At 42.3% G+C, this 14,962-nt stretch overlaps 1 protein-coding gene across 1 annotated transcript in view; it reads right to left on the reverse strand.

Annotated features, from left to right (window-relative positions):
* The window catches only part of SLC4A8 (solute carrier family 4 member 8), an 82,298-nt gene extending 67,858 nt beyond the window's left edge, over positions 1-14,440 (reverse strand). The window contains exon 1 of the mRNA XM_037845024.1: positions 14,257-14,440. Coding sequence (XP_037700952.1) covers positions 14,257-14,301 — 45 coding nt within the window. The 5' untranslated portion in view covers positions 14,302-14,440. The remainder of the gene's footprint in view (positions 1-14,256) is intronic.
* Between the last annotated feature and the right edge of the window lie 522 nt (positions 14,441-14,962).

Here is a 14,962-nt window from a genome sequence, read left to right on the forward strand (position 1 = left end):
CAGGGGACCCGCGCCCCTCCCTGCCAGGCTCAGTCCCGGGGGAGGAGGGGCTGTCAGCTCCAGGAAGGAGAAGGGAGAATTGCAGTGGCTGCTCTTATCGGAAACTCATTCTACTGATTCAAACTCCAACCATAGATAGACTGAGACCAGACACCAGAGACTCTGAGAGCAGCCAGCCCAGCAGAGAGGAGACAGGCATAGAAAAAAAACAACACGAAAAACTCCAAAATAAAAACAGAGGATTTTTGAAGTTCTGGTGAACACAGAAAGGGGAAGGGCGGAGATCAGGCCTTGAGGCGCATATGCAAATCCCGAAGCAAGGCTGATCTCTCTGCCCTGTGCACCTTTCCTTAATGGCCCTGGTTGCTTTGTCTATTAGCATTTCAATAACCCATTAGATCTCTGAGGAGGGCCGTTTTTTTTTTTGTTTTTTTTTTTTTTTTAAATCCTTTTTGCTTTTTCTAAAACAATTACTCTAAGAAGCTCAATACAGAAAGCTTCAAAGAATTGAAATTTGGGCACGTCAAGTCAAGAGCAGAACTAAGAGAGCTCTGAGACAAAAGGCAATAATCCAGTGGCTGAGAAAATTCACTAAACAACACAACTTCCCAAGAAAAGGGGGGTGTCCGCTCACAGCCACCATCCTGGTGGACAGGAAACACTCCTGTCCATCGCCAGCCCCATAGCCCAGAGCTGCCCCAGACAACCCAGTGTGACGGAAGTGCTTCAAATAACAGGCACACACCACAAAACTGGGCGTGGACATTAGCCTTCCCTGCAACCTCAGCTGAATGTCCCAGAGCTGGGAAGGGGGAGCAGTGTGAATTAACAGAGCCCCATTCAGCCATCATTTGAGCAGACTGGGAGCCTCCCAACACAGCCCAGCAGCCCAGAACTGCCCTGGGGGGACGGCACTCACCTGTGACATAGCACAGTCATCCCTCAACAGAGGACCCGGGGTGCACAGCCTGGAAGAGGGGCCCACTTGCAAGTCTCAGGAGCCATACGCCAATACCAAAGACTTGTGGGTCAGTGGCAGAGACAAACTGTGGCAGGACTGAACTGAAGGATTAGACTATTGCAGTAGCTTTAAAACTCTAGGATCATCAGGGAGATTTGATTGTTAGGGCCACCCCCCCTCCCCGACTGCCCAGAAACACGCCCCACATACAGGGCAGGCAACACCAACTACACACGCAAGCTTGGTACACCAATTGGGCCCCACAAGACTCACTCCCCCACTCACCAAAAAGGCTAAGCGGGGGAGATCTGGCTTGTGGAGAACAGGTGGCTCGTGGACGCCACCTGCTGGTCAGTTAGAGAAAGTGTACTCCACGAAGCTGTAGATCTGATAAATTAGAGATAAGGACTTCAACTGGTCTACAAACCCTAAAAGAACCCTATCAAGTTCAGCAAATGCCACGAGGCCAAAAACAACAGAAAATTATAAAGCATATGAAAAAACCAGACGATATGGATAACCCAAGCCCAAGCACCCAAATCAAAAGACCAGAAGAGACACACCTAGAGCAGCTACTCAAAGAACTAAAGATGAACAATGAGACCATAGTACAGGATATGAAGGAAATCAAGAAGACCCTAGAAGAGCATAAAGAAGACATTGCAAGACTAAATAAAAAAATGGATGATCTTATGGAAATTAAAGAAACTGTTGACCAAATTAAAAAGATTCTGGACACTCATAGTACAAGACTAGAGGAAGTTGAACAACGAATCAGTGACCTGGAAGATGACAGAATGGAAAATGAAAGCATAAAAGAAAGAATGGGGAAAAAAATTGAAAAACTCGAAATGGACCTCAGGGATATGATAGATAATATGAAACGTCCGAATATAAGACTCATTGGTGTCCCAGAAGGGGAAGAAAAGGGTAAAGGTCTAGGAAGAGTATTCAAAGAAATTGTTGGGGAAAACTTCCCAAATCTTCTAAACAACATAAATACACAAATCATAAATGCTCAGCGAACTCCAAATAGAATAAATCCAAAAAAAACCCACTCCGAGACATATACTGATCACACTGTCAAACACAGAAGAGAAGGAGCAAGTTCTGAAAGCAGCAAGAGAAAAGCAATTCACCACATACAAAGGAAACAGCATAAGACTAAGTAGGGACTACTCAGCAGCCACCATGGAGGCGAGAAGGCAGTGGCACGATATATTTAAAATTCTGAGTGAGAGGAATTTCCAGCCAAGAATACTTTATCCAGCAAAGCTCTCCTTCAAATTTGAGGGAGAGCTTAAATTTTTCACAGACAAAGAAATGCTGAGAGAATTTGCTAACAAGAGACCTGCCCTACTGGAGATACTAAAGGGAGCCCTACAGACAGAGAAACAAAGACAGGACAGAGAGACTTGGAGAAAGGTTCAGTACTAAAGAAATTCGGTATGGGTACAATAAAGGATATTAATAGAGAGAGGGAAAAATATGGCAAACATAATCCAAAGGATAAGATGCCCGATTCAAGAAATGCCTTCACAGTTTTAACGTTGAATGTAAATGGATTAAACTCCCCAATTAAAAGATATAGATTCGCAGAATGGATCAAAAAAAATGAACCATCAATATGTTGCATACAAGAGACTCATCTTAGACACAGGGACACAAAGAAACTGAAAGTGAAAGGATGGAAAAAAATATTTCATGCAAGCTACAGCCAAAAGAAAGCAGGTGTAGCAATATTAATCTCAGATAAAATAGACTTCAAATGCAGGGATGTTTTGAGAGACAAAGAAGGCCACTACATACTAATAAAAGGGGCAATTCAGCAAGAAGAAATAACAATCGTAAATGTCTATGCACCCAATCAAGGTGCCACAAAATACATGAGAGAAACATTGGCAAAACTAAAGGAAGCAATTGATGTTTCCACAATAATTGTGGGAGACTTCAACACATCACTCTCTCCTATAGATAGATCAACCAGACAGAAGACCAATAAGGAAATTGAAAACCTAAACAATCTGATAAATGAATTAGATTTAACAGACATCTACAGGACATTACATCCCAAATCACCAGGATACACATACTTTTCTAGTGCTCACGGAACTTTCTCCAGAATAGATCATATGCTGGGACATAAAACAAGCCTCAATAAATTTAAAAAGATTGAAATTATTCAAAGCACATTCTCTGACCACAATGGAATACAATTAGAAGTCAATAACCATCAGAGACTTAGAAAATTCACAAATACCTGGAGGTTAAACAACACACTCCTAAACAATCAGTGGGTTAAAGAAGAAATAGCAAGAGAAATTGCTAAATATATAGAGACGAATGAAAATGAGAACACAACATACCAAAACCTATGGGATGCAGCAAAAGCAGTGCTAAGGGGGAAATTTATAGCACTAAACGCATATATTAAAAAGGAAGAAAGAGCCAAAATCAAAGAACTAATGGATCAACTGAAGAGGCTAGAAAATGAACAGCAAACCAATCCTAAACCAAGTACAAGAAAAGAAATAACAAGGATTAAAGCAGAAATAAATGACATAGAGAACAAAAAAACAATAGAAAGGATAAATATCACCAAAAGTTGGTTCTTTGAGAAGATCAACAAGATTGACAAGCCCCTAGCTAGACTGACAAAATCAAAAAGAGAGAAGACCCATATAAACAAAATAATGAATGAAAAAGGTGACATAACTGCAGATCCTGAAGAAATTAAAAAAATTATAAGAGGATATTATGAACAACTGTATGGCAACAAACTGGACAATGTAGAAGAAATGGACAATTTCCTGGAAACATATGAACAACCTAGACTGACCAGAGAAGAAATAGAAGACCTCAACCAACCCATCACAAGCAAAGAGATCCAATCAGTCATCAAAAATCTTCCCACAAATAAATGCCCAGGGCCAGATGGCTTCACAGGAGAATTCTACCAAACTTTCCAGAAAGAACTGACACCAATCTTACTCAAACTCTTTCAAAACATTGAAAAAAATGGAACACTACCTAACTCATTTTATGAAGCTAACATCAATCTAATACCAAAACCAGGCAAAGATGCTACAAAAAAGGAAAACTACCGGCCAATCTCCCTAATGAATATAGATGCAAAAATCCTCAACAAAATACTTGCAAATCGAATCCAAAGACACATTAAAAAAATCATACACCATGACCAAGTGGGGTTCATTCCAGGCATGCAAGGATGGTTCAACATCAGAAAAACAATCAATGTATTACAACACATTAAAAACTCGAAAGGGAAAAATCAATTGATCATCTCAATAGATGCTGAAAAAGCATTTGACAAAATCCAACATCCGTTTTTGATAAAAACACTTCAAAAGGTAGGAATTGAAGGAAACTTCCTCAACATGATAAAGAGCATATATGAAAAACCCACAGCCAGCATAGTACTCAATGGTGAGAGACTGAAAGCCTTCCCTCTAAGATCAGGAACAAGACAAGGATGCCCGCTGTCACCACTGTTATTCAACATTGTGCTGGAAGTGCTAGCCAGGGCAATCCGGCAAGACAAAGAAATAAAAGGCATCCAAATTGGAAAAGAAGAAGTAAAACTGTCATTGTTTGCAGATGATATGATCTTATATCTAGAAAACCCTGAGAAATCGACGATACAGCTACTAGAGCTAATAAACAAATTTAGCAAAGTAGCGGGATACAAGATTAATGCACATAAGTCAGTAATGTTTCTATATGCTAGAAATGAACAAACTGAAGAGACACTCAAGAAAAAGATACCATTTTCAATAGCAACTAAAAAAATCAAGTACCTAGGAATAAACTTAACCAAAGATGTAAAAGACCTATACAAAGAAAACTACATAACTCTACTAAAAGAAATAGAAGGGGACCTTAAAAGATGGAAAAATATTCCATGTTCATGGATAGGAAGGCTAAATGTCATTAAGATGTCAATTCTACCCAAACTCATCTACAGATTCAATGCAATCCCAATCAAAATTCCAACAACCTACTTTGCAGACTTGGAAAAGCTAGTTATCAAATTTATTTGGAAAGGGAAGATGCCTCGAATTGCTAAAGACACTCTAAAAAAGAAAAACGAAGTGGGAGGACTTACACTCCCTGACTTTGAAGCTTATTATAAAGCCACAGTTGCCAAAACAGCATGGTACTGGCACAAAGATAGACATATAGATCAATGGAATCGAATTGAGAATTCAGAGATAGACCCTCAGATCTATGGCCGACTGATCTTTGATAAGGCCCCCAAAGTCACCGAACTGAGCCATAATGGTCTTTTCAACAAATGGGGCTGGGAGAGTTGGATATCCATATCCAAAAGAATGAAAGAGGACCCCTACCTCACCCCCTACACAAAAATTAACTCAAAATGGACCAAAGATCTCAATATAAAAGAAAGTACCATAAAACTCCTAGAAGATAATGTAGGGAAACATCTTCAAGACCTTGTATTAGGAGGCCACTTCCTAGACTTTACACCCAAAGCACAAGCAACAAAAGAGAAAATAGATAAATGGGAACTCCTCAAGCTTAGAAGTTTCTGCACCTCAAAGGAATTTCTCAAAAAGGTAAAGAGGCAGCCAACTCAATGGGAAAAAATTTTTGGAAACCATGTATCTGACAAAAGACTGATATCTTGCATATACAAAGAAATCCTACAACTCAATGACAATAGTACAGACAGCCCAATTATAAAATGGGCAAAAGATATGAAAAGACAGTTCTCTGAAGAGGAAATACAAATGGCCAAGAAACACATGAAAAAATGTTCAGCTTCACTAGCTATTAGAGAGATGCAAATTAAGACCACAATGAGATACCATCTAACACCGGTTAGAATGGCTGCCATTAAACAAACAGGAAACTACAAATGCTGGAGGGGATGTGGAGAAATTGGAACTCTTATTCATTGTTGGTGGGACTGTATAATGGTTCAGCCACTCTGGAAGTCAGTCTGGCAGTTCCTTAGAAAACTAGATATAGAGCTACCATTCGATCCAGCGATTGCACTTCTCGGTATATACCCGGAAGATCGGAAAGCAGTGACACGAACAGATATCTGCACGCCAATGTTCATAGCAGCATTATTCATAATTGCCAAGAGATGGAAACAACCCAAATGTCCTTCAACAGATGAGTGGATAAATAAAATGTGGTATATACACACGATGGAATACTACGCGGCAGTAAGAAGGAACGATCTGGTGAAACATATGACAACATGGATGAACCTTGAAGACATAATGCTGAGCGAAATAAGCCAGGCACAAAAAGAGAAATATTATATGCTACCACTAATGTGAACTTTGAAAAATGTAAAACAAATGGTTTATAATGTAGAATGTAGGGGAACTAGCAGTAGAGAGCAATTAAGGAAGGGGGAACAATAATCCAAGAAGAACAGATAAGCTATTTAACGTTCTGGGGATGCCCAGAAATGACTATGGTCTGTTAATTTCTGACGGATGTAGTAGGAACAAGTTCACTGAAATGTTGCTATATTATGTAACTTTCTTGGGGTAAAGTAGGAACATGTTGGAAGTTAAGCAGTTATCTTAGGTTAGTTGTCTTTTTCTTACTCCCTTGCTATGGTCTCTTTGAAATTTTTTTTTATTTTTGTTTTCTTTTTAACTTTTTTTTTCATACAGTTGATTTGAAAAAATAAGGGAAAGTTAAAAAAAAAAAAAAAAAAAGAAAAAAGACAAACAAGGAAAAAAAAAAAAAAAGATGTAGTGCCCCCTTGAGGAGCCTGTGGAGAATGCAGGGGTATTCGCCTACCCCACCTCCATGGTTGCTAACATGACCACAGACATAGGGGACTGGTGGTTTGATGGGTTGAGCCCTCTACCATAAGTTTTACCCTTGGGAAGACGGTTGCTGCAAAGGAGAGGCTAGGCCTCCCTGTATTTGTGCCTAAGAGTCTCCTCCTGAATGCCTCTTTGTTGCTCAGATGTGACCCTCTCTCTCTGGCTAAGCCAACTTGAAAGGTGAAATCACTGCCCTCCCCCCAACGTGGGATCAGACACCCAGGGAAGTGAATCTCCCTGGCAACGTGGAATATGACTCCCGGGGAGGAATGTAGACCCGGCATCGTGGGATGGAGAACATCTTCTTGACCAAAAGGGGGATGTGAAAGGAAATGAAATAAGCTTCAGTGGCAGAGAGATTCCAAAACGAGCCAAGAGATCACTCTGGTGGGCACTCTTACGCACACTTTAGACAACCTTTTTTAGGTTCTAAAGAATTGGGGTAGCTGGTGGTGGATACCTGAAACTATTAAACTACAACCCAGAACCCATGAATCTCAAAGACAGTTGTATAAAAATGTAGCTTATGAGGGGTGACAGTGGGATTGGGAATGCCATAAGGACCAAACTCCACTTTGTCTAGTTTATGGATGGATGTGTAGAAAAGTAGGGGAAGGAAACAAACAGACAAAGGTACCCAGTGTTCTTTTTTACTTCAATTGCTCTTTTTCACTCTAATTATTATTCTTGTTATTTTTGTGTGTGTGCTAATGAAGGTGTCAGGGATTGATTTAGGTGATGAATGTACAACTATGTAATGGTACTGTAAACAATCGAAAGTACAATTTGTTTTGTATGACTGCGTGGTATGTGAATATATCTCAATAAAATGATGATTAAAAAAAAAAAATCAACAAATATAGAGATGGCTCCCAGAGTTTCTAATCAGCAAACTGAGTTGATATAATTAGTATTAATAACAAATATTTATTGAGCACTTACTACATTCTGGACCCTAGCACTGGACTAGGTGCTTTACATACATTCTCTCACTTAACCCTAAATTGAGGCTAAGATATCATAAAAGCTAAGGCAGAACTCCAACTCAAGTCCATCTGGGCTTCTTATTAATATTACATCCTAATATTGCCAAAAGCAAGGATCCTGGACATTTAGAGAGCTCAAGCCAATTAATCATGGGTTAATGTCCACAGTGAGAATAGCTCAAGATTCACATTATTACCTTCTTGAGTCCTTAGTGCTCCAGAATCTTGGAATCCAAACAGCTACTAGACAACAGTTTTCTATCTCCTTATTCACTTCCACATTCCTCCTTATCCAGCATAGCCTCTGAATTTTGGACCCCATCACTGAACCTGACCCACAGATCCCCAACAGTCTAATGCCCTCAATTTGACTTCCTCACTGAATGCAGATACCCTGTAACAACAAGAAAAGGTTTCAAAAGGACTCATGCAGCTTTTCCAAACCTCCTGTCCTTGGAGGCTATGAGCTCCTGAATACCCACGGGCCTAAAATTCCAAAATGGCTCCAGTTTCTCAGCGATTCTTTTATCGGAGTCATACCTGTTCTGTATAGATTTCTAGTTAGTGTGTTGTGGTAGGCAGATTGATGATCCCCTAAAGATGTGCAGCTCCTAATCCCTAGGACCTGTGAAAGGTAACCCATGTTACCTTACATGGCAAAGGACAATTAAGATCGCAAGTGTAAGTAAGGTTGTTAATCAGCCATCCTTAAAATAGGGAGAGTATCCTGGATTATCCAGGTGGGCTCAATGTAATCACTAAGATCCTTAAAAGTGGAAGAGGGTGCAAAAGAGTAGAGAGAAAGAGATGAGAAGACGGAAGCAGGATCTGAGAGATGCTATATTGCTGGCTTTGAAGATGGAGAAAGCGGACTATGAGCCAAGGAATGTGGTCAGCCTCTAGAAACTAGAAAAGGCAAGGAAACTGATTTCCTCCTTGAGCCTCCTGAAAGGAGCACAGCCCCACCAACACCTTGATTTTAGCCCAGTGAAACCTGTGTTGGATTTCTGAACTTGAGGTAAAGTAAATTTTTGTTGTTTTAAGCCACTAAGTTTGTGATGATTTGTCACAGCAGCACTAGAAAACTAATAAATACATCCTGGCTTCCTAACTACCAAGGCCAGAGTAAATTTCTTACTACTTATGGGAAACAACCAACCTCTCCATTACCTAAGGTTTGTTGCTGTTACCTAGCAGCAGATTTAGAATAAACACAGTTAACTTTTCTGTGTCCTGATTCCTATAGTGGCAGGCTTGACCACTGAGAGTCGTGTCAACCTGCCAAAGCAAACCATGAACTCAGACAATTATCTACACATTTTGAAGGAAGTAAACGTACAGCCTGAATGCTCCTCCAGCCTGCCTCAGTTGCTGCCTGGCAGGTCAGCCCACACCTCTCCTACTGAAGCTCCCCAGCAGAGTTGGTAAAGCCAGTTAAAGAAGAATGTCCACAGGTTCCCCAATTCCTATGTGCGGAAAGAGCACCTAAGAGTGTGCCGGGAGAGGGCGGAGGAATATGAATTGTACAGTACAATGCGGTGAGAGGTTGATACTTTGTTCAGTAACACTCAGCAAATATTTACTGGCTGCTTACCATAAACTGACCAGGACTATCAGGAAAGCTGACCCATTCTGTACAGAGTGAGCCATTCATTCATTCATTCACTCAGCAAATATTTATTGAGCTCCAAGGGGTGCCAGAGTCACTGGGCACTGGAATTCAGGTCTCTTTCCAGAACTCTTGTCTTGGAGTTTTCCCAGGTCTGCCATTAAGACATATAGTGTGAATTCTCTTCACATCGGCCAGATTTCCCAATTATCACCTTTTTACCAGGGTTGGTTATTGTAAAGATTTCTACATAATTTTCCATCTGAGCAGGCCTAATCTGCACAAAAGCTTTGGTAACTTCCAAAATTCACTTCCTCCCCCTCCGCCACCTCCACACTCCCTGAACTCCTCCACAGCTCCTCAGTTCCTCTGCGTGGAGGGTCCAGCTGCTCCAGCCTTCTCCTCCAGCACCGCCTTCTGCTCAGTTCCGAAAGTGCTGATCAGGAGAAAGCTGTGAAGCTGCAAGATGTCTCCAGTTCCAGTCCAAACTATGGCCTTTCCCTAAAGTTTTCTGATCTTCCTCCTCCATTACTACCCCCTCTAGGAGCTCATCAACTTAAAATTTCAATTACCATCTGGAGATTTCAGCAAAATTAAAATGACACAGGCCTTCATTAACTTATCCTGTTACTCAAAGGAGGCTCCTAGCTGGCCTCCTTCATTCCAGTCTCTCCTCACATCAATACATCCTTTGTACACCTTGCCACACGTATCTTTCCAAACACTTATTAAGTGCTCACTCAGAGTCAAGCACTGATCTACGTGTCAAAGACAGGCTGTGGCCATGCAGAGTGATTAAGGGCACATCCTTGGAAGAGAGCAGCCTTGGTGGTGGCAGAGCCACAGGCAACTGCCACTTATCAAAAGTTACTTCTCCTCTCTAAGTCTCAGTTTCCTCGTTTGGAAAATGGGCATAATAAAGGCACCTACCTCTCAGGGTTGTTGAGAGACTTACATAAGACAATGCCTAGAAAGCACTTAGCACAGTGTCTAGTACATTAAAAGCACTCAACTTGCCATGTTAGCTAAATGACAACAGAAGGCGGGCTCAGGTTAGCAGATGAGAATAACATGTACATTCCACAAGTAAGGACTAGGAGGAGTGACAGAAGACTGAGTGACCAATTCTGGTAAAGTGATATGGAGCAGGACCTTGAAGGCCAAAAGGGAATTTTCTAGGTGGAGAGGACGGGAAAGATTTTCTAGCTGGAACTCCCGAACAAAGGCACAGCAACATAGAAAGGAGAGTTTTTGTAATCAAGCAATGGCCATCTATTGCTCTGCACTAATCATGACTAGACTATCTTAAGGAGAAGCACTTTGGCTTTGGATATGGGAGAATCATTCATTTATTCATTCATTGAGCACCTATTTTATACCAGGTACCATGCTAGATGACAAGATTTTCTATCATGGTTATAGTCAAGCAGATATTAAATAAAAGATCAAAACAAGAACACTTCAGGTAAGTTTTATGTGTTACTAAGAAAATAAAACAGAAAATAATTAGAATAAACAAATTCATAGAGCCAGAAATTAGAATACAGGTCACTGGGGGCCAGGGTGGGGATAGAGAATGGGGAGTTAACGCTTAAATTATACAGAATTTCTATTTGGGTTGATGGTTAAGTTTGGTGATAGATGGAGGTGATGGTAGCACAAATTGTGAACGTAATTATCAGCACTGAATTATATATTTGAATGTGGTCAAAAGGGGAAATTTTAGGTAACATATATGTATTACTAGAAAAAATTTACAAAAACAAACACAACATAAGACTATACAACACAGTGAGCCCTACTGTAAACGATGGACTACAGTTAATAGTACAATTATAAAAATGTTCTTTAGTGAATTGTAACAACTGTACCACACTAATGCAAGGTGATAATAATAGGGTGGTATATAGGGCCTCTGCATTTTATTCATGATTTTTCTGTAAATCTACAATTTCTCTAATAAAAAAAGATAACAAAAAAAAAAAAAAAAAGAAAAGAAAAAGAAAACAGGATAATATGAGAGTAACTGGGGGTGGGGGTCAGGGAAAGCCACCCTGAGGAGATGATACTGAGTTGATCTATGAGAAGGCCTGGTTGGAAAAGTTTCCTAGATAGAGGAAACAAAAAAACAAAAGCACTGAGGTATAAAGGAGTTTGCCACATCAAAGAAACAGAAAGGAGCAATGTAGTGGTGCATAGTGAGAGAGAGAAGGAGACAATCGGGGAAGGGGGCAAGAACCTGATCATGTAAACGCTTGATAGGCCATGATAAGGAGTTTTGGATTTTATTCTTAAATGCAATGGAAAGCCACCAAAGGGTTTCAAGATGGATATAACATGTGATTTCTGCTTTTAAAAGCTCCCCCTAGCTGCTATGAGGAAAGTGAAATGTAAAGGAGCAAGGGAACAAACACAGGGAATAGTTAGGAGGCTAGGACAATAGTCCTAACTAGAGAAAACAGCACAGAGTTATGATTTTTAGATATGATGTCTGGAATCTCTCTTTCTTTACACCAAGTTAAACAATCTATTCACTATTCAAGATCCATCTCCCCTCCATCCAGCCTAGCTGAGCACATAGGAGGCTTAATTGGTCATTTTCAATAGGTTGACTATGTCTCCCTCAAGTCATCCCCATTTCCTTTTCTCCCTCTACCCTCATTCTCTTTTCCTCCTCTACATCTCAAGTTTGTATTTTCCCATCACCTAACTCCAGCCTTTATGAGGATCTACTGTTACCATTTGGTTCCTTTTCCTCTCCTCACTCTACCACCCATGAAAGTTTCACAAACTAGATATAAAGGAGACAATTATTTTCTCTCCTACTCCAGAAGCACTCAGGAATTATCAGAGCACCAATCAAAGCCTAAGGGGCTATTAAGACCCTCAGTAATACAATCTGCACACATTGTGGATGTTACGGACACAGTCTCCTCAAATTCATTCGCCTCTCTCCAGCCTGTTCTCCCTACTGCAGCTAGAGAAATCTTTCAGTGGGAAAAACTGATCATAATCTTTCTCTTTCTCTCTCCCTCCTTCCTTCTCCTCCCTACTCAAACCCCTTCAGTGGCTTCCCCTTGTTCCTCAGCTAAATACCAACTTCCTCAGCATAGGCTACAACAGCCCTACATGTTATGGCTCCAGAGTGCTTCTCATACCACTACTCTCACTACTCCCTGTGGCTCCAGTCACAATGGCCTTCTTTCAGGTCTTCTAACCAGACTGTCCCCCTTCTGTCACAGGACATTACTATATGCTTTCGTCTCTGCCTCCAAGGCTCTTTGATCTCCCTCTGCCCTCAAATGACACTTATTCATTCTTTAGATCTTTGCCCAAATTTTCTACTTTAGCAAAACCTTCTGTGATGTAGAACCAAAGCTGGAACCATTGTTACATACATTGCCTATCTTTTTCTCAAAGCACTTATCAGAGTTTATAATAATACATTTAATTGTGTGATTAAAAATGGGTATACCTGATTGTATGTTATGTGAATATATCTCAATAAAATTGCATTTTTTAAAAAATGGGCACCCCCCCCCCGCTAGATGGTAAGCTCCAGAAGGGCAAGAACATTGCCTTTTTTTGCAAACCATTGTATCCCAAGAGAGTGAATACACTTACTAGTTCCACAGTAAATATGGAAGAATTACATAAGGCAAGATTTTCCAAAATCTTAGATATGGTTCCTTTTATGACTGAGTGAGCCAAGAGGTAACAGCAAACTATTACCAGGAAGAAAAGGAGTCCATGTCTGATGTCCATTTTGCTACAAGCTCAGTTTGCCCTGCCCCCTCCCAGAAACCATTCATCAATTTGGCACCTGTTTCCAAGACCTGAGAAGGTCCCTCATCCTCTTCACAGCCCTCCACTTCAGACTTGACCCTCTTCAACCCCTTTTCAGACAGTAGATATACCACCTGATTGCACAGGAAAGGGGGAATGAGAGTTCAGTGAGCTACCACACACTTACTGGTAGTCACACGAAAAACATTTTTCACAATGCCCTTTCACAAATGCACCTCATTTGATCCTCCAAACAACCCTGTGAGGTAAGCAAAGCAGATATTACTATTCCCATTTTAATAGATGGGGGAAATGAAGTTGAAAGAAGCAAGTGACTTACTCAAGGTCACAAAGGCTGTGCTGAGCCAGAGGAAGAATTGAACCTACAAACCCTGACACCAAGTCCAATGCTTTTCCTTACATTAGCCACCCCGGCAGTTCAGTTATCCGTTACTTAAACCTAGTTTTCTCATTTCCCTAAATAAACACCTGTTCCTGACCCCTGGACATTTCCCCAGTCCGTTTCTGCGACCCTACCCAGAACTTGTCAGATGCCTGTGCAGTGGGGTGGAGGAAGGGAGTCACAAAGCCGGGCCAAATGAACGGGTTTGGTTCTAGCCTGCACAGTCTTTCCACCTCTTCCTCCGAACCACTAAGGAACCGGAAGCCCCCAGAAATAAAAACACAAAGAGGAGACCTGCCCCACAAGAGCAGGGTCCTTAGCTATCCTTTCTCCCACGTCCCTGCAGGACAACGCGAGGCCAAAACCCGGCCTCTCCTGACTGAGAGGATCAGAGGAGAAGAGAGGTCACCACCAGACAGCCGTCAGGGCTCCCGGGCGGCGCAGGGGATGCGGCAGTAATCCGCCGGCTCCAGGGGATCCGTTTGGCCCAAGGTCACCCTCCTGCGGCCCCTGGCCGATCTCCGACCGCCCGGAGCGCCCCCTGGTGTCCCGGGCTGGCTTCCCCTCGCCTCAGGGAGAGGCCTGAGGAGCCCGGGCTTGGGGGCTGAAAGAAGGAGGGTGGGCAGAGGATGAGGAGGCTGAACCCCGGGGAGTGGCGGGAGGCGGGGCCCTACCTGATAGCTGAGGACGCCGCCCGGCTCGTTACTCCCGGCTGGCATCGCCGAGCCGAGCTAGGTGTTGCCCGCGGGCTCACGGCCGAGCGTCAGCAATACGCTCACCCAAGCCCGGTCTGAGCCGATCGCCCGAGCGGCGACCCCTACCCTGGAGCCAACGGTCAACCATCAACCACCGCCACCTCCATAGCCACCGGTCCGCGAGGCATCCGCTGCAGCCAATCAACGCGCGACCGGTGCGGCCAATCAGGGCGCGGAGCACAAGAGGACGCCGTCCGGCGGTACCCTGGGCTACCAGGAGGAGGAGGCTGAGGCAGCCGAGGGAACCAACCGCTCCAGGTCCTGGTTGCCGTGGAAACCGCCTCCCTCCCTTCAGGGGCCTCTGGGCTTGAAGGGCCTTCCAACTGCTTGCTAGAAATTGAAATTCTCTTTCTTCTATTTGCAGCTGCACCCGACCCTTGAAAACTTGGAAAGTGTCCGTTTTGTCTATTCTGATTTTATTCCTTGGGAGATTTTTTTTTTTTTTAATTTCTGGGGAACACATCCTTCAGGATTACAGAAGAAAGTAATTGAGGATGAGAGGAATGTGCCTTCTAAAATGGTTAATCCCTGAGCTAGTGGCCAGATTAATGTGCATTAAAGAGAAGCAGTTAGGCAGTGACCAGGCTCTCTCTCCCTCCACAGACTCTCCACGACTTTTAGGACT

Source organism: Choloepus didactylus, chromosome 8, assembly GCF_015220235.1.
Source record: "Choloepus didactylus isolate mChoDid1 chromosome 8, mChoDid1.pri, whole genome shotgun sequence".
Taxonomy (NCBI): Eukaryota; Metazoa; Chordata; class Mammalia; order Pilosa; family Megalonychidae; genus Choloepus; species Choloepus didactylus.